Raw genomic sequence first — 20,630 nt, 5'->3', positions numbered from 1 at the left:
GCTTCGGAAGCCTCGTGTGAGACTGAAGATTTTCGGGCTGCTCTAGAATGATGAATTTGTCCTCCCTGATATAAAGTGACATTGGAACTTATACATGAAGGAATGAGAAGCAGATGTTAACAGGCTTGGAGGCTAATTTCAACTTGCCTGTTCTGGTTTAAGCATGTTAGGTCATCCTGTCTATTTCTTTTTCCTGTACCCTGCTCCCCGCACCCTGAGGGGCAGGGCTGTCAGCATGGACACTCTCTCTATCACTACACTGGTCACACAACTAAAGAACCCAGAGCTGTTTGTGTAATACGCAAATCTCAGATTTTTCTACCATCCACTCTATGACTATGGGAAAGTCATTCTTCTCTTCGGATCCCCATATCCTCCTGTGGGAAGGGAGGAGAGCAGTTCTTTGCTCACAGTTAAGAAGCCTCTGCAGTAATGCCTGGCATAGAGCAGATAGGCACCCAGTAAATGTTAACTGAAACCAAATCTACAAACTCTATTCCAACCCACTTGCTGTATTGTATTTCCAGAAAACAGATATTCTTCTTCAAATACAACATGCGTGCTTTAAGAGCTAGCTTGGGAATTCATGGAGTGCAGGCAAAGGTCAACCATCTCTCTGCATTTCCCACAACACCTGACCTAGAACCAAGCACACAGTCACCCTCCATCAACAAAGGGGAGAAGTGGGGATTTGCCCTCTTAATATATTTTCTGACCTTCTTTCTTTAGTAGAGTTTACAGCAATCAAAGACTTGCAAATGGCACCAATTTTCTCATGAATTGAGGACTGTCCACGCAGATGATCTGGTGCCTTTATAGAAGAGTAAATAAAAATGTTTTCCCCTCATCTTCCTCCTTTTCCTTCTTCTCCTTCTTTGTCTTGAAGTTAGGAAGGCATGACTCAACAGCCCGAAGTCCAATTGAAAAAAACACAGGCTCAGAATTCCCAAAGAAAAATGGTCCAACTTTGGTCACTATGCCAAAACAACCTTGGTGGGTCTTGCATTCTGTTAGCCAAACACGCGCGCGCACACAGGAACATTTACCAAGAAAACATGCTCTGTTCTTGGGCTCCTCTCACCAAACAGCAAAGAGCTGTTCACTGCTTAGCTTTAAGCTAGCCAAATCCAACAAAGCCCCAGAGATTTTTGGCTTAATCTTCTCACTGAACTCATGCCAGCCTTGCACGGGCACAGCCAGGGCATCATCACCCAGTCTTAGGTGTTGGCAGCTTCTCCCACCAACTTCTTAGCACTTTCCCTGCTCAGGGCAATGGCAAAGTGTACCCTCCCCTCCCACCCACTGCACTTGGGCGCAGCTCCCTAATGTGCAGTCAAGTCCTTTTGTTAGGTAATTCTGCTGCTCAACAGAATGCCAGGAAGCACCTGCCTAACGGAGCCACTAGATAGTCCTGTCAACTAAAAGTCATAACTAAAACATAAGGGGGGAAAAGTCCTCATGTGCATTATCTCCATTATCATTAAACTGGGAGAAAGGGTTTTCCCAAGACAATCCTTAGGTTAATTAATAATTTCCAGTTCATTTAGAATACCTCTCATATTTGCCTGCCTTCCTTTCCTGCCACCACCGTTGTAGACCAGAATCTCATCAACGATATTCTATGTTATAAACTAGTCTTAAAACTTATGTTCTTTTCTTCCTCCAAACCATCATAAGTATGATGAAACAACCTTGCCCAAACACTTATTTCTACCCACCATTTAACAATTCCTGCTCAAGAGCCCTAATAACTTCCTGTTCCTTATGGGATAAAATTCAGACTCTGAAGCCTGCTAAGCAAACTCCTCCATATTCTCTCAGACCCCCAAGAGAAGTTACAAAGAAACCAGACATCACCACCAGGGCCCCCCAGACCCTTTTATCATTGCTATATCACAGTTCTAGATAGTTGCACAATGATTGAGGGCACTTGGATATCCACAAACCATGACATTCTAGAAAGAATCTTTACACTGGGCATTTCACGTAGACTTCAGCTCCTTCCCCTAAGGTTCTCAAATGTATGGGCATGCATACTAGCTACATTCAAATCAATGGGTTGACCACTATTGTATTTCTTCAAAGGACAGTTTACCTGTTTGGGAAACACTTGGCACACCTAGCAATGAACTTCCAGGCACAAGATAGTAAGTGAGCAAAATAAGAAGGAATAATAAATCAACATCAGAAAAAAAAAAAACACACACACACACACACACACAAACACATCTTGATGCTTGTAGGTCATCATGTTCTGGTGAGAGCAATAGGAAGTTGGAAAAACAAAGTGGACAGCTGGTGGTAAATTATCACCCTACCAGGCCAAGCAGACAAACTCAGGGAAAGCCCAAGAGAAACAAATGGCACTGCCTCAGATGATGAATAAAGGCCAAGGAGATAGAGAATGCTAAAGAACAGAAGTCAAGACCCTTGGGAGGAACACGCATCTGTCCTCTTATTCCCTTCCTGGAAGAGAGCACTGAGCAACTCTATTGCCTTGCCTGGCATCTACTACTCCTGACTAAAGCAATACAAACAACCTTGAAGCTTTCCACAATACAAGCTTTGTTCTTTAAAAATGAAATAGCATAGCTTTTTCCTAAATTCTTAAAAAGCAACAACAGCAGTTTACATATTTTCCCAGTGATCTTTCCCTCAAGAGCTTTCCCCTCATCTCCAGCCAGTGCTGCCTGAGCCTATGTCCTACCATGTGAGGTCCTGACATCCTGAACCTTTAGGAAGTATGACTGTGGCTGGTCATCTTTCCAACTCACCTGCAAGTACCTCCAGGACAAGAATCATGAATTTACCTTCTTCTCTATGTCTTTTCACTTATCCTCCCACACTGTCCCCTAGCACTCAGCCCAGAAGGTACTCAAGAAATACCAATACTGCCTGTTAAAATAAATTAAAATGTATTCTTATTATTTAATGTAAATCTGAAAATTCCCTTCCTTTCTTTTAGACATTTCCTATATCCTTTATTCCTTGTATTCCTTTTTCTAGCAAACGTTCATACTTCCCAAACAACCCTATTTTGTGAGGGATAGGCTATCATCACCCAGAACCACCCCCATCCCTGCCCCCACCCCATCACCCCGCAACATATACAGAGCTGATTCTTGGTTTAGTTTGTGGTTAACAGGGTTGGCACTCTTTCTTCAACTTTTGTTTGAAGGTTTTAGGATTTAAAGTAAAGCCACTGGCCCTGTTTCTCTGCAAGATTATCCTGCCCAAATCTGTATGAATTACCAGTGGCCCTTTCTCGTCTACTTCCCCAAAATTATTCAAGGTTTTATTGTATAATACCTTCACCACATTCCTACCCTGAGAAGTTCTCTCCTGGCTCATTAACCTCCTTCACATGTGAGGGACAAACCTCAGCGTTGCCTACAACTCACTTATAAGAAAATATAAGCTTCTATACCAGGCATGATTTGCGATTGCAGTGCAATTTTCCTATTAAGTCTAGAGTTTATCATTCTTCTCTCCTACACATTCTGGTCTTTCCCTACCCCTTCTTTCCATTCCGCCCCCTTTTTTCCTACCCCCCTCCCCAAGAAATGAACTGGTTTCCATTCAGCAAGTTTAGTCTTGCTTTGGCCAGCTTATTGTTTCAAAGTGGTTATAAAGTTGCTGGGCTTGAACACAGTTTATTAATTTTCAGGCATTCATGATGTCTCCCTGTTGACGGTGGTGTGTGCAGGTGTGCACATGTGTACCTGGGGTAACTAACACTCCTGGACTTTGCAACTTTGATGGTGACTGAAAAGATGAAGTCAAAGTTGATTTGATTATTGAAGAATCACATTATTTTAGAGGTATAGAGAATGTCAGAGTCCAACTTTGGCGTGTTACAGATGTGAAAACAGAGGTGGGCAAGGTAAAAAAGACTTGGTTAGGGTCATAGGTTGATCAGTAGAGGGACTAAGGCTTCAGCTCTGAGCTGTCACATCTCAGTCCCCCAAGGCTTTTCCACTCACATAAATTCCCCCTTAAGGGCTCAAATGTGTGAGTGAGAACCCAGGATGTCCACATACAAACAAAAATGCATCACAGACATGTTAACATGTACATGCAGAGAAGATAGGGAGTTATTGCATTTGTAGCTTACAAAACAGAACCGAGAATGTACTGTTAAAATTAGACTAAAACTGCTGTAAGCAGGTTAAGTTCCATCTAAAGAGATCACATTTCCCCACCATACCCCTGCTATCCATTTCCCCCAAGTGGCTCATTAGAAAAAAAGATGGCTAGATTTCAAAAAGCAACTTGGAGAGATTTCTATAGGATTTTTCTTTAGTTCAGTCAATACAGAGATATCCCTTACTTCCATGAAAATAGCTTTTTCACACGTTTCTGCACACACAGTCACACACACATATAAAACATTGGCAGCAGGTACTTTTAATTTGCTGGAAAATATTTCTAAGAAGTCAAAAAGCTCCAGCTGAATTGCATGCCCTCTTATTGGCTCGCCAGACCGGTTGAGGGACCTGATTGGTCCTTGATCCTGAGGACCGATAAGAACGGCTATAAAATCCCTGGGTGCAGCTCTTGGGCCCCCAGTTTGCAAAAGCCAGAGGTGCAAGAAGCAGCGACTGCAGCAGCAGCAGCGGCAGCAGCAGCAGCAGCAGCGGCAGCAGCAGCGGAGGCACCGGCGGCAGCAGCAGCAGGAGCATCAGCAGCAACAACAACAAAAAAAAAAATCCTCATCAAATCCTCACCTAAGCTTTCAGTGTATCCAGATCCACATCTTCACTCAAGCCGGGAGAGGGAAAGAGGAAAGGGGGGCAGGAAAAAAAAAAAAAAAAAAAACCCAACAACTTAGCGGAAACTTCTCAGAGAATGCTCCAAAACTCAGCAGTGCTTCTGGTGCTGGTGATCAGTGCTGCTGCAACCCATGAGGCGGAGCAGAATGACTCTGTGAGCCCCAGGAAATCCCGAGTGGCGGCTCAAAACTCAGGTAAGCAGCAAACCCAAGAGCAGTTTCTCCCCCAAAGAGCTGTCCTCATTTGCCTCTCCCTTTTGCAACTGTGTCTGTGAAGGCTGATCTTGATAATAAATGTGCTTCATGCCTGATGGCAATAAACTGCCAGTGTAATCCAATAGCCTTAGGCAGTGGAGCTCCTTTGTTTAATAAATTGCATGCAACTAAACGAAGAAGCTGGACGCTCTGCTGAGGGTATTTCATTGCATAAGCCTAGCCTGATTGCCTGAAATCTGGCACGTACCCTCTTGGAGGGGGAGGGGTGAGAGGGGAGGAAAGGCTTGAATGTTGGCATGCTTCAAAGCGCTCTCTATACTTTCCAGAAGCTGATCTAAGGTAAGACCTGGCTTGTTTGATGCTGTCCCTCTTCCTTTCCTCTTAAGACCCTACCTCTTCACTTCTTGACTTCTCTACCTCTTAAGAGAATACACAGAAAAGCTCCCTCTTCAGACTGATTTTCAGAACCATAGCCCTCAAGTCTGACAAATCCAGGGCGGATTCAGAGAAAACCCTATACATCCCACCCCCAACCCTGCTGCCTGTCTCCCTGCTGGCTCTCTAGGGCTCCATTCAATCGTCCCTGCAGCCCGTAGCCAGAGAGCCCCTGGAAAAAAAAAATTGTGAAACGTAGCAGCTGTTTCTCCAAGGGTAAGGTCTCACTTTCGTCTTGACTCTTGGAGCAGCTAATTGTGCATTATTTTGGCTTCCGAAGGAAAAGAATCATTAGGAAGCCCGCATTGACACCTCTGCCTCTTGACTTCTCTGGCTCCACTTGTTCCCCTTCCAATACTGCCCTCTGTCCTCCAACTGTCAGCAAAGATCGGATCGCAGGTGTCAAAATGCTGCAGATGATGATCCCCTTGGAAGAGCACAGGTCCCTGCCGAGAGGAGGGCTTTTGCTTCACTTCCTTTTGTACTTAGTTGCTATAGAGATGCAGTGATTCACAATTCGAGCTTGCCTAAAACAATAGCAGCCCTAATGCATATTAAAACTGCTTAAAGCAAAGTTATAATTTAAACCCGTGGAAATATATAATTAGGGAAATGACTTGTAACATCCTAGAGGCTGCGGGTGGTGGGAGGGGGTGGGGAAGACTAACTGAACCATGCTTTTGATCTCAGAGGAGAATCCTGTGGCATGAAGGCTGCAGATCATTCCTTGCCGAGCTGCCTGCCAGAACACCCCCCTTCTGTGGGAGAAAAATTACTTTTATGGGAGATCTTATCCAGAATGTAGAAAGCCTCATGCAAGTTTTTTGCGGTTTTCTTCCAGTCTTGCACAAGGGATGCCTTGGCCTGGTTATTCCACACCTGTGTTTCTTTTTCCTTTTCTTTTTCTTTTTTTAAGGCTTTTAATATGAAAGAGATTATACATACCTCTAAGCACTGTCCTAGTGGAGGGTTGGGGTGAAACATGAACGGATCAGATTTCTTTTTGCCAATACGACCGTAAGTTAAAAGCCTGAAATCAGAAGGGTCTCCAAGTGGACTCCTGGCACAGTCTTCTCTTCCATTTAGACTAAAATCCCATGCTTTTTACTCGGGAGTGCATTTTTCCAAAGCTAGATGGATTCCCTGGCCCTTTTACCTCTTAAACCTGACCACCAGCCACTGTCTCCTGCCTTTCCATGCTTTCAAGTGCTAAGCAATGACCTTTGATTCTATGGAACGGCTTAAAGGCACGGTGCATTTCAAGACTTGAGCCTCACTTCTCCAGACACCAAAATTGTAGGTAATGGTGAAACAGGGAGCCTGTGTTTGAAACAGAGAACTCCCTCCCTGTCCATCATGTGCTCCAGCTCTCATAAGCAAAAGGAGCCTGTCTATCCTCTCTTTCTCATTCAAATGGGTCTATCCATTGCCTCTCATGACAGATTCCTAGGATAAGTTCTTCTGATCCCATGTCCTTGAAATTCACCTCTGCACCCACTTGATCCCACCCAGCCATCCTCACTGGTTGACCCAGAATGGATGAATTTGTCTCTTTCAGCTGAAGTGGTTCGCTGCCTCAACAGTGCTCTACAGGTTGGCTGCGGGGCTTTTGCATGCCTGGAAAACTCCACCTGTGACACAGATGGGATGTATGACATCTGTAAATCCTTCTTGTACAGTGCTGCTAAATTTGACACTCAGGTAATAAGACCTTGACCACTGCTCCCACTGGCTGCTTGTCTTTAACAATGTGTTAGACCATTGTTATTAGGAACCAGTCTTGTAGGGAACCAGCCCTACTTCTCAGCTTCCCCACTCTAAGTTCCCATCTCAGCATGTGTATGCACGAGTGTGCACACACCACACATACGCAGAGGCACTCATCTGGCCAGGTGATAGGTTCTGTATAAGACACGCCCCACTCACTCTAATGCATGATTCTAAGGAGCTAGTAGAGGCTGTCTTATAAGGCCAGGGGTGATAAGACAAAAAGATTTTTCTCTGTGAGAGGACAGAAAAACATGCATAGAGCAAGGAAGTTCTCTCTGTATGACCAACACACTAGCTTTTGATCTGAATTCTCAAAGTCTCAATCTCAAGAATAGAAAGTCAGATTATGACTATTTTTAAGCTGCAGGATGGTTGATCACGGTTCATCTTTTTTTCTCTAATTTCATTTTGGTAGAGCTCAATTCTCAAGGGAAGCCAGGGAGGTGGGGAGGTGGCTTTTTTTTTTTTAATCCTTAGCCAGGACATGCAATCTTCTCATTGCAAGCATATGCAGATGGCCATGATATGTTGCCCAGATGAGCCCCCTTAAATTCCTCCACGTGTATGCCCATCCTCTTTTCAGGTCAACCTAAAGACTTCCCTCTTGTCCTTTCTCCATGGCAGGGAAAAGCATTCGTCAAAGAGAGCTTAAAGTGCATCGCCAACGGGGTCACCTCCAAGGTCTTCCTCGCCATTCGGAGGTGCTCCACGTTCCAAAGGATGATTGCTGAGGTGCAGGAAGAGTGCTACAGCAAGCTGAACGTGTGCAGCATCGCCAAGCGGAACCCCGAAGCCATCACTGAGGTCGTCCAGCTGCCCAATCACTTCTCCAACAGGTACAAACTGAGTTCACTTTTTCACAGTCAGGGGACTGGGAGCAGGTGGCTGGCTGGCAGAGCCAGACTGGAAGGGAGGGTTAAATTGCCACAGTCATGCTCTTATTTTAGCTTGCAGTCTTCCCAGCTTTTGCAGGAAAAAAAAATATGTTTGTGATTGGTTGTGACAGTTTAAGCAGCTTGGGCTTTTTTTTCCCTACTGTTATAGGAAAAGTCTTTTCATGCAGCTCATAGAAAGCCAGCCTCATCTGCAGCATCCCTGGGTGTTTTCATTGACCATTTTTTGCCATAAGCCTGAAGGGAATGGTGAAGTTTCTGGAAACAAGCTTTTAAGACATCAGATTTGGCTGAAACCATGACCGTGCAACAGCACAATTGGCCATGGCAAAAAAAAAAAAAAAAAAAAAAAAAAAAAAAAAGCCCTCTGGTTAAATGTCATAATGCAGATTTTAAATCTCCATCTATTTCAAATGAGTCCCAAACACAGTCAGAGATTTCACTGGGGAGCCCAGAGCAAGCCATCTCACTTCCCTGGGGCTCAGATTTCCTTTGTAAAAAGTGAAATGGCTGGACTGGACCATTTTCAGGTTTCCTTTCAGGCCTTATGTTATCCCATTCCTCTAGTCCAACACTTCCTAGAATGAGTGTGTTCTATGTCTGTCCAGATCCCATTCTCATCTTAGTATTCAAACACCACCCAAGGCCACTGAGCTAGTACAGTAACATCTGGGCATTGTACTTTTCGGTGTCTTTACCAGCCAGGAGTGAATTCCTATTACGTGAGACAGCTGGCATCCTCAGTTCATGTGCGTGGCCTGGAAAGGTTCCCAGCAAGAACTGAGAGATGCTGATGGGGTTGGCGTGGAGGTATGGCAGGGGCAGTGCAGGCCGGTCAAGTTTAGTCCCCTGTGATATCCTTCAGCCTAAAAACTTGACTCCCAGTCTTGAATTTCTATGATTCTTTGACTCTCCACTCAAATCTGCACATATCCACAATGATCAGTCCTTTGCATGTTACTCTGATCATCTGAGAGTTCTCACAGGCTTATGTGATTAATTTCCTAGCCAGGTGCCACCACCTTTCTTAAGATAGTGGCAACAGCCAAGTCCCTCTGGGGCTTACAAGTGATTTAGTCATGTACATACATGCAACAAAGAAGTAATTCCTCCTTAGGGAAAGGCTAAGGTGCCTAACACAAACACTTTGTAAAATTTCTTATTCACCCTTAACTACAGGTGAGTGCCTTTCAGAACCACAAGTCAATTTGTAAGAATCACTTCTCTAGTCCTTGGAAGTGACTTTATCATGGGCTTCTAAATGGTTTTCTCAGAACAGAAAAATAAAACCATTTCTCTCAAGTGGGCTGTCTCTATATAACTCTTGGTTTTAAATTTCCCCTAGGAAGATTCTTATTGCACAGAGGAAATAGGGGCAAGTCATGGGGAGGAGAGACCTGATTAATTATTGGAGACTTCCATCACCATTAGGAAAAGAAATGAAGAATTCTTAGCCAGACAGGGGCTAAGGACAAAGTATGTGTTTGTGTGGTAGTTAGAGGTGGGGGGAGGGGTGCATTAGCAAAGCCACTATTGCAATTTAGATCCTGAAGGATTCTATGACAAATCATGATCTATAACACGGCATATTTCCAATTGTGAGGCAATGCTAATCTCCCTATTTCATCTGAAGTAGTGTCTTCCATTAGAAAGGCAGAGAGGTCTTTAGGCAGAACTATATAGCTACTAGACTAGAGGTCCCAACTTATCTAAGAAGAGACTAGTAAATTTTTAACCAGGCCATTATTTCTTCTAATCAGTGCCTTATTTTCAACACCTTTAGAAAATGGTCACAAAGAAAGTCTTCTTATCTCCCTCTTTCATCTTAGGGACTCATTAGGAAAGGTCAATTGGAGAAAAAAAATATGGCCAGCCCTTGAAAACCAGAATCTTCCATGCAACCTTTCTCCAAAAATTTCACTTTAACAGGCTATATTATTCCTGCTCAGGATTGTAGAAATGTGTGGTTCCATGCTGGGCTTGCTTTGCTCCATTGAAGCTGCTCACCTTCCTGAGACATCCTGCTTTCCCAGCCTCTATCCCACCATAGACACATGCTAAGTCTGTGCCAGCTGGCACAGAATTGCAAGAGGAAGTAGTTACAGGTTCATTCCACCTTCCTGTGACTTATCTAGCATGAGATTTGGGGCTGGGAGAATCCAAAAGCCTGTGACTGGACCAGGAGCCAGAACAAGGGGATTTTCCATGACAGAAATGCACCTAGAAGTTAAAAAGGTAGCTGGAGTTTCCACCTGCCTGAATTTGCAAACTATGCTTTCAACCCCGTGGGAAGCAGGCAAAATTGATCAGGCCAGCAGGGTGGTGTGAGGCTTGGGAACCACTTAGACCAACCCAGATCCAGAGTGGGAAAACTGACAAAGCTTCCAACTCTCTAGGGCATGGATAGGGAACAGGAAACAGAAGAATAATATTGATCAAGGGAAACAAAGGACTATTTATAAACCCTCACACAGAACGTTCCTAGGCAGTATGTGTGTATTTGGGTAAGCATGGCTGAAACAGTAGCTATGGAGAATATCTGATCTTATTCTTTACCAAGAAAAAAAGGTCAGGGATGGAATTTTCAAAGTGAGAAAAAAGACACATAATTAAAAAGGTACTTTTGGGCTGGGCAATCAGAACACTTAGCCCACCAAGTCTTTCCAACACATCTCCTCCATCCTCCATAAAGATAAAGAATCTTCTTCTTTTTTTGAGACAGGGTCTCACTCTGTTGCCCAGGCTGGAGTACAGTGGTGAGATCTCGGCTCACTGCAACCTCCACCTCCTGGGTTCAAGCAATTCTCCTGCCTCAGCCTCCCAAGTAGCTGGGATTACAGGCGCCTACCACCACGCCCAGCTAATTTTTGTATTTTCAGTAGAGACAGGGTTTCATCATGTTGGCCGGGCTGGTCTTGAACTCCTGACCTCAGGTGTTCCACCCACCTTGGCCTCCTCAAGTGCTGGGACTATAGGCATGAACCACTATGCCCAACCAAGAAAGGAATCTTCTTAAGCAGTCCTAACTACCACTGCGAAAGAGGAGATATAAGCAGAGCTGCTCTATTTTTTACAAAATTGAAAAGAAAAATGTGTATTGAATCCCTAGAAACAGAGAATGTCATAGTTGGAGATGACTGCAGAGGTTAACTAGACTAACTGCCTCGTTTTACTGATTAAAGAAGAAAGGCTCAGAGAGTAGAGTGACCTGCTGAAGGTCACACAGCTTGTGAATAACTAAGTTGGGCTTAGAATTCATGTGGCCTTGAGCCAAGCTATTTGATTTCTACTTCAAAAATGGCAGCCAGCAAAATCTGCAGGAAATAGCCAGAACCCAAAAATAAAATACTAAGCACAATTGAATATATGTGAACCATGGTAGTCCACAATTAAATTTGTGTACTTTCTCAAAAGGATGGACACATCCTACCAATAACTGTAGGAACTATAAGACTGTAGTACAAGAAGGTGCTCACTAAATAGGTGATGATTGCTAAGCCAACTTTTGCTGGAGACACAACCTCTTAAATAATCTATCACACTTAGTGACACAGGAAAGAGCTATGTCATTGGCAAGCATGATCCCAGAGGTAAATGGCTATTCCAGCCCTTACTGGACAGGCACTGGGTTAACCTATTGCTCATACTGAGAAACTGGTGACATCAAAGAATCCTGACAAATTTTCCAGCATTTGAAGAACTACTAATGGAGACATGGACTTTTTTTTATATTCTAAAGAGCTTTCTCAGCCTGCCTTTGTTGAGTTAACAAAAGCTCCATGAGGGAAATAGGGTAGATTCCAGTGGGGGTGGGTGGTTCTCACGAAGAGCCCCCAGGCTGGCAAGGGTCATTGTCAAGAAACACCAAAGTCAGGTATCATATCTGAGCCAGCAGACAAAGTGACAGTAAAGGTAGAAAGGTAGAACCCCTCCAAAAAAGAGCAGGCACTCTGACAAAGTGGGGCCTGAAGGAAACGTATGGCCCTGAAGCTGCAAAGCTGGCTACAGAAGTTTAATTCCCTTAAGGGTACTAGACTTCTTTGTCTAGACAAAAGCTTTCAAGTCCTTCTAAGAAAGAACTTGCATTTCTTTTTATCCCTTTCTAGGGAAAGATTGTATTTTCCAGCCCATTTGGGGACTCATCTGGCATGAACAGCTCTTTCTAGAAATGGAAGGGTTAACTTCTAAGTTATAAAGTCCTTATTGGAGGGATGGGAGATCAGAAACCAGCTACCAGGATCTAATCACCCTCTGAAATAGACACGGCCATCCAAGGACCCAGGTCCTAGCAGAGCCCAAGAGCTAGGAGATGCCTGGAGACCTATGTGGGTGTGTAGATGTCAGAAGCTGGTGGTGCAAAGTTGTTTACTCCATGTTTTTCCAAAACTGCTTTTCTCCCCATTTCCCCATCCAAAGGAGATCTCCTTTGACTCATGTGCTTTATAATTCCAAAGAGCTGGAAAATGTTCCTCTGTGCCAGAGTCCTGATTTTAACCACCTCTGGATATAATTCTCCCTGGAGGGAAGGGTTTTGCCAGGCCTGTGTCAGCAACCAAGACACTGCACTTGCCTCTCAGTCCCCAGCTTCCTTCTGCTGGGCCACAGAAGGGTGACCATATCACCTCATTAGCCACGTTCCATGCTATTTACCATACATCTTTGAAAGAACCTCTCTGGGGGGTTAAGTTATTCTGGAAAGATGTTTGATCCTGTGCACTATACAGTGAGTTAAAAATAAACAGGTTTCTTTTCACGGAAGATCCACTGGCCCCAGAGATCCTTGGGCTCCTCTGAGGAAAGGTTCTCTCCTTATAAATACTGCAGGTCACTGTCACCCGGAGTTTCTTATTAGTGAACACAGAGCTAATGGGCTTTGACAACTCAACTACCACCGCAAAATGGACCACAGGCATCCCAATCTAAATTGGAAAATACCTGAACTGTCTTCCCAAATAACAGGACAAGTCATTGATATGCCCTAAATATTAGACAGTTTAATCCTTTCCGAGCCACACAGCTTAGGTACATTGCTGGGGGGTGTTTAAAGAATTTGCTCCAAATATGAAGGTAACTGATACCAAACATAAGGGGTTTTAGTAAAATTTACCAAAACTACAGTTAAGTTTTCTTCTAGGAATCACTACTTATTGAAGAGAATTATATTCTTAAAACTCCATTTCCTTAGTGGCTGCAAAATAAATCAACAAATGTGCAGTGAGCAGGCAATGTAGTACAATGGCACTGGGCCATGAGGAATACAAAGAAGGACACAAATCCTGCCTTCAGTAAGCTTACAGTCTAGTCAGGGAAAGAAAGCCATCACAAATGATGGTGAACAAAGATCTATAAATATCCAAAAAGGGAAGAGGTTAGCAAACCCTCGTACAGTAGGAGAAGGATTCATGAATTATAGTAGCATGAACCCTTAAAAACCACCAATATTTCCATTTAAATAGCCTTCTTGCCTAGGATTTGGCCTTCTGACTACAATATACCTTTGATGGAGGGCTGAAGATGGAGTCAGTCAATATCTTTTATCAGAGTTGGCCAAGTATGTGATATGGGAATTAGATTATGTAGAAAAATGCATGGCACACAGAAGAGGGGGCCTTAGATGAAGTTTCATCAGAAGATGCACACATCTGCACGCACGCGCACACACACACACATACACACCCCTGTGCCCACGCACCACCAAAAAAAAAAAAAAAGGAAAATTACAAAAAAGCATCAAAATAATTACATATGCATGTACAATGGCTACTAATCTCAGTGTTGAGCATTGGACTCACCTCATTCTAAGTTGCTTCAGCTCATCCACCTTAGTTTCTTCTCTACAAAATGAGAGTTGAACTAGTCACCAAAAGGTCTCTGTGGTCCCAGCTAGCTCTGTAATTCTGTTTCTAAAATTGTCAATCACCACAGTCAGCCTGCTCTTCAAAGTGTGATCTAAATCTCCTGAACTCTAAACATGAAGACCTCTCTTGCATTGTGTGGTAAACCCTAGGAGTAGATGCATTGAAACTAGGGAGACACAGCACAAGGGTTAGAGAGCAAAAGCCACCTTCAACTGATGAACTGTTGATGTTTGCATGGTCAGGCCATTAGGGACTCGTGTTGGCTAGAGCCCGGGTGAAAGCCTGGGTCCTGCCTGGCTCTCACTGGATGACTACCACATGCACTCTCTTTCTTGATGCAGATACTATAACAGACTTGTCCGAAGCCTGCTGGAATGTGATGAAGACACAGTCAGCACAATCAGAGACAGCCTGATGGAGAAAATTGGACCTAACATGGCCAGCCTCTTCCACATCCTGCAGACAGACCACTGTGCCCAAACACACCCACGAGCTGACTTCAACAGGAGACGCACCAATGAGCCGCAGAAGCTGAAAGTCCTCCTCAGGAACCTCCGAGGTGAGGAGGACTCTCCCTCCCACATCAAACGCACATCCCAAGAGAGTGCATAACCAGGGAGAGGTTATTCACAACCTCGCCAAACTAGTATCATTTTAGGGGTGTTGACACACCAATTTTGAGTGTACTGTGCCTGGTTTGATTTTTTTAAAGTAGTTCCTATTTTCTATCCCCCTTAAAGAAAATTGCATGAAACTAGGCTTCTGTAATCAATATCCCAACATTCTACAATGGCAGCGTTCCCACCAACAAAATCCATGTGATCATTCTGCCTCTCCTCAGGAGAAAGTACCCTCTTTTACCAACTTCCTCTGCCATGTTTTTTCCCCTGCTCCCCTCAGACCACCCCCAAATACAAAACATTCATGTAACTCTCCAGCCATTGTAATTTGAAGATGTGGATCCCTTTAGAACGGTTGCCCCAGTAGAGTTAGCTGATAAGAAAACTTTATTTAAATGCATGTCTTAAATGCTCATAAAGATGTTAAATGGAATTCGTGTTATGAATCTGTGCTGGCCATGGACGAATATGAATGTCACATTTGAATTCTTGATCTCTAATGAGCTAGTGTCTTATGGTCTTGATCCTCCAATGTCTAATTTTCTTTCCGACACATTTACCAAATTGCTTGAGCCTGGCTGTCCAACCAGACTTTGAGCCTGCATCTTCTTGCATCTAATGAAAAACAAAAAGCTAACATCTTTATGTACTGTAACTGCTCAGAGCTTTAAAAGTATCTTTAACAATTGTCTTAAAACCAGAGAATCTTAAGGTCTAACTGTGGAATATAAATAGCTGAAAACTAATGTACTGTACATAAATTCCAGAGGACTCTGCTTAAACAAAGCAGTATATAATAACTTTATTGCATATAGATTTAGTTTTGTAACTTAGCTTTATTTTTCTTTTCCTGGGAATGGAATAACTATCTCACTTCCAGATATCCACATAAATGCTCCTTGTGGCCTTTTTTATAACTAAGGGGGTAGAAGTAGTTTTAATTCAACATCAAAACTTAAGATGGGCCTGTATGAGACAGGAAAAACCAACAGGTTTATCTGAAGGACCCCAGGTAAGATGTTAATCTCCCAGCCCACCTCAACCCAGAGGCTACTCTTGACTTAGACCTATACTGAAAGATCTCTGTCACATCCAACTGGAAATTCCGGGAACCAAAAAGATCATCCCTATGGGCTTGGACCACTTACAGTGTGATAAGGCCTACTACACATTAGGAAGTGGCAGTTCTTTACTCGTCCCCTTTCATCGGTGCCTGGTACTCTGGCAAATGATGATGGGGTGGGAGACTTTCCATTAAATCAATCAGGAATGAGTCAATCAGCCTTTGGGTCTTTAGTCCGGGGGACTTGGGGCTGAGAGAGTATAAATAACCCTGGGCTGTCCAGCCTTAATAGACTTCTCTTACATTTTCGTCCTGTAGCACGCTGCCTGCCAAAGTAGTCCTGGCAGCTGGGCCATCTCTGTAGGATCGTAAAAAAATAGAAAAAAAAAGAAAAAAAAAAGAAAGAAAGAAAGAAAGAAAGAAAGAGGGAAAATGAGCTGGTGGTTTGATCATTTCTGCCATGATGTTTACAAGATGGCGACCACCAAAGTCAAACGACTAACCTATCTATGAACAACAGTAGTTTCTCAGGGTCACTGTCCTTGAACCCAACAGTCCCTTATGAGCGTCACTGCCCACCAAAGGTCAATGTTAAGAGAGGAAGAGAGGGAGGAGGGGTAGGACTGCAGGGGCCACTCCAAACTCGCTTAGGTAGAAACTATTGGTGCTTGACTCTCACTAGGCTAAACTCAAGATTTGACCAAATCGAGTGATAGGGATCCTGGTGGGAGGAGAGAGGGCACATCTCCAGAAAAATGAAAAGCAATACAACTTTACCATAAAGCCTTTAAAACCAGTAACGTGCTGCTCAAGGACCAAGAGCAATTGCAGCAGACCCAGCAGCAGCAGCAGCAGCACAAACGTTGCTGCCTTTGTCCCCACACAGCCTCTAAGCGTGCTGACATCAGATTGTTAAGGGCATTTTTATACTCAGAACTGTCCCATCCCCAGGTCCCCAAACTTATGGACACTGCCTTAGCCTCTTGGAAATCAGGTAGACCATATTCTAAGTTAGACTCTTCCCCTCCCTCCCACACTTCCCATCCCCAGGCAAGGCTGACTTCTCTGAACCAGAAAAGCTATTAAAGTTTGTGTGTTGTGTCCATTTTGCAAACCCAACTAAGCCAGGACCCCAATGCGACAAGTAGTTCATGAGTATTCCTAGCAAATTTCTCTCTTTTTTCAGTTTGGTAGATTTCCTTTTTCCTTTATTTTCCTTTTTTCTTTTTTCTTTTTGTTTTTTTTTTTTTTTGCTGTGACCTCTTCAAACCGTGGTACCCCCCTTTTCTCCCCACAATTATATCTATATATGTATCTACAATACATATATCTACACATACAGAAAGAAGCAGTTCTCACAATGTTGCTAGTTTTTTGCTTCTCTTTCCCGCACCCCACTCCCTCCGACTCCCCCTTAAACTTCCAAAGCTTCGTCTTGTGTTTGCTGCAGAGTAATTCGGGGGCTGACCTAGACCAGTTTGCATGATTCTTCTCTTGTGATTTGGTTGCACTTTAGACATTTTTGTGCCATTATATTTGCATTATGTATTTATAATTTAAATGATATTTAGGTTTTTGGCTGAGTACTGGAATAAACAGTGAGCATATCTGGTATATGTCATTATTTATTGTTAAATTACATTTTTAAGCTCCATGTGCATATAAAGGTTATGAAACATATCATGGTAATGACAGATGCAAGTTATTTTATTTGCTTATTTTTATAATTAAAGATGCCATAGTATAATATGAAGCCTTTGGTGAATTCCTTCTAAGATAAAAATAATAATAAAGTGTTACGTTTTATTGGTTTCCCCCCATGTCTTTCATTGTTATTCTTGAAAAACTTATTGAATGAGAATTCCTGAACATGAACCAAGACTGACTACTTTCTTTAAAGTCACTAATTGTCAATACGTAAATTTGACATATTGTTTAAATCAACATTTTCTAAGTTTTTTAAAAAGCATTGAGTAGCTCCCATTATTCTCACTGATGATATCCCAAACTCCTTGCAAAATTGGAAGAAGCTTTAAGGTCTGCAGGCTGCTCAACTGTAAGACCCAACTTTCTTTCTGTTCAGTGACCTCTACGCTCCCGCCACATAGGCAGCTCTGGGAATGACTGGGCTCTCTCCCTTCCAGGTCTTTTATTTATGCTATTATCTCTTTCTAGAAGATTTTTTTCTCCATCCTTCACCTAGACTGAAAGCATGATGGGGAGAAGCACGTGTCAGTCACCAGTGTGTCCCCAACACTAAAATAGCATCTTTAATACTTTAAATGAATGATTTAGAAAGAGTTGGAAGAAGGGGAAAAAGACAACTGAATCAGTGTGACAAGGGAGGCAGATAGCTCTGCGGTTAAAACAAAAGATTTGAATTCTGGCTCTGTCATTCATTAACCACATGATGTCAGATGAGTTTCTTAATCTCAAAACACATCAATTTCTCCCTCTATAAAATGGGGATTGTGACAGTCATCTCACAGAGCTGCTATGGGGAAATAAAACAAGTGAACTTCTTACAACATTCCCAATACACGATTATGCTCAACGAGGGTCAGTTGGTATCACACAAGTTGTGACAATGAGAGCAAAAGCTCCCTATCTCAGAAAATGGTCAAAGACTACACAACAGAATGACGGCTGGGTCTTGGAGGATGCTTATGAGTTTGGTCACATAAAATGGGGAGCTTCGGTGGCACAATTTTTTTCAAGAGACACCTTATATGAGACACCTTTAATTGTGAAGGTTATCTTCACAATTAAATAATAATTTATATATATAAATACATATAAAATTTATATATATAATATATACAAATAAATAATAATTTTTCTCAACATCATTCATTTCTAGCTCCAAATTGCATTTTCCCGAGTTCAGTTATGCCCAAAGCAACTAGGAAACAGTACATGAATTGTCACTTAAGGGCCAAATATGTACTGCATTTGCTTTACTCTGACCTGGCCAAGGAAAAAGAGCACATTTCTTTTATTATTATCCTTCATCCATAGTCTTCTATAAATATTTATTTATATAAAGAGATTGCATGCTACACTATAGTATAGTGTTTAAAAAAAAAAAAAAAAAAACAGACCTGGGATTTGTATAAACTGAGTTTAAACCTTAGTTCCTCTACAATCTCTGTGGCCTTGGGCCAAGTATCTGATATCTTCACACTTTAGCTTTTTTTCGTTTATGAAAATGCCCCTACAAAATAGGGACAAATAATAGGCCTTAGTTCCAAAAGTAACTGAGAATTCAATGTGTTACATATAAAGGACTTAAAATAGCGTCTACCATATAGCAAGTACCCTCAGAATAGAATTCCTTGAGCCCTCAATACATGTAACTCTCACCATTTACATTAAAGTTATTCCCATTATTTAGATTCCACTCCCACCCTCACCGTGAGTATTGAGGTACCATTTTGGATGAAGAATGTTTTTCTGATGTTTTCCTTTTGTAGGTCACCAAACATTATTATTTAATTAAGATTTTATAATTTTTTTGTTTGTTTGAGACAGAGTCTCACTCTGTCACCCAGGCTAGAGCATAGTGGTGAGATCTCAGCTCACTATAACCTCCACCTCCCGGGTTCAAGCAATTCTCTTGCCTCAGCCTCCCGAGTAGCTAGAATTACAGGTGCCCACCACTAGGCCCAGCTAATTTTTGTAGTTTTAGTAGAGATGAAGTTTCACCATGTTGGCCAGGTTGGTCTCAAACTCCTGACCTCAGGTGATCCGCTCGCCTTGGCCTCCCAAAGTGCTAGGATTACAGGCGTGAGCCACTGTGCCCAGCCAGATTTTATAAATTTGAATTATAAATTATTGCAACCTGCAAAAAAATGGCAAATGAACACCTGCATCCCATCACCAAGCTTGGAAAATAGAATAACGTGGGTATAATAATCTCCTGTGCATGCCTCCCTGAACCCATTAACAATCTGTGCCTCTAAAACATTTTGAAAAGCCATGGTTCAAAAAGATAGAATTTCTCAAACTATTGAAATACATTTAATTTTTAAAAAATTTTTACTATCCTTTCCAAAAAAGAGGTGACAGAGATCATGGAATGGTCTGTGAGTTTGTGGTATGAGAGGAAAAGGCCAGGCCTCCCCTCCTGTGGGGAATATGTGAGTGCCGAAGAGCCATCAACATAGCTCCTAAGTCAGAGTTTATCAGACTTACCATGTGCAAAAATCACCTGGAGATCTTGTTAAAGTGAGTGAGAATGGCTGAATGAGGCCCAAGGGTCTGCATTTCTCACGTGCTCCCAGGTGATACGGATGTTGTTGCTCCACAGAGGATGCTTTAAGTAGCAACGTCCCAAGTATCACGGCGTACCTGAATCAGTTCCCCAGTCCTAGGGACCTCCACACTACAGGGATATTGCTGAAGTACAAATATGATCATTTCACTTCCTTGCTTTTGTAGCTCCCACTGCTTAAAAGATGAAAATAAAGCATCTTGACTTCAAATTTAAGCCCCTCAACATAGAAGAGCTTCATCCTACTATTCACTCTAAATTCTGTTGGTGCTAACTTCTTGCTATCCCCTCAAAGACACCATGACCTTTTCTGCCTCATGACTTTCTCAGATTATCTTCACAGGTAGGTAATTCCTTCTAATGAATAGTTCCTTCTAATGAATTTTTTTATAATGAGTAGCCTTCTTCTCAGACTCCTTTTCATTCACCAAAGCCCATGTCACCTCCTGGTAGCAAATGGCACTGCAGACTTCTTGCTAGCAGAAAAGGACCTAGTCATTTTTGTGTTCCTGATGCTTAACACAAAGCTGGCATCCACTAAGCATTTGTGAATGGAGAAAGGAAGGAGGGAAGGAGGGAAGGAGGGAGGGAGGGAAGGAGGCAGGGAGGAAAGAAGAAAGGGAAGGAGGCAGGGAGGAAAGAAGAAAGGGAAGGAGGCAGGGAGGAAAGAAGAAAGGGAGGAAGAAAGGAAAGGAAAGGGAGAAGGAGAGGGAGGGAGAAGGAGAGGGAGA

The 20,630-nt window shown here is 42.7% G+C and overlaps 1 protein-coding gene across 1 annotated transcript; it reads left to right on the top strand.

Moving 5' to 3' along the window:
* Positions 1-4,567: 4,567 nt before the first annotated feature.
* On the top strand, positions 4,568-17,440 carry STC1 (stanniocalcin 1). The gene is made up of 4 exons (XM_011968829.1): positions 4,568-4,966; positions 6,981-7,123; positions 7,817-8,028; positions 14,285-17,440. Exons 1-4 carry the CDS (start codon positions 4,849-4,851, stop codon positions 14,553-14,555), a joined length of 744 nt encoding a protein of 247 aa, XP_011824219.1. The 5' UTR covers positions 4,568-4,848; the 3' UTR covers positions 14,556-17,440.
* The last annotated feature ends 3,190 nt before the right edge of the window (positions 17,441-20,630 follow it).

The sequence above is a fragment of the Mandrillus leucophaeus genome, unplaced genomic scaffold, assembly GCF_000951045.1.
Source record: "Mandrillus leucophaeus isolate KB7577 unplaced genomic scaffold, Mleu.le_1.0 Scaffold86, whole genome shotgun sequence".
Taxonomy (NCBI): Eukaryota; Metazoa; Chordata; class Mammalia; order Primates; family Cercopithecidae; genus Mandrillus; species Mandrillus leucophaeus.
The sequence above is the reverse complement of the archived record's forward strand: the minus strand, read 5'-3'. Positions and strand labels throughout refer to the sequence as shown.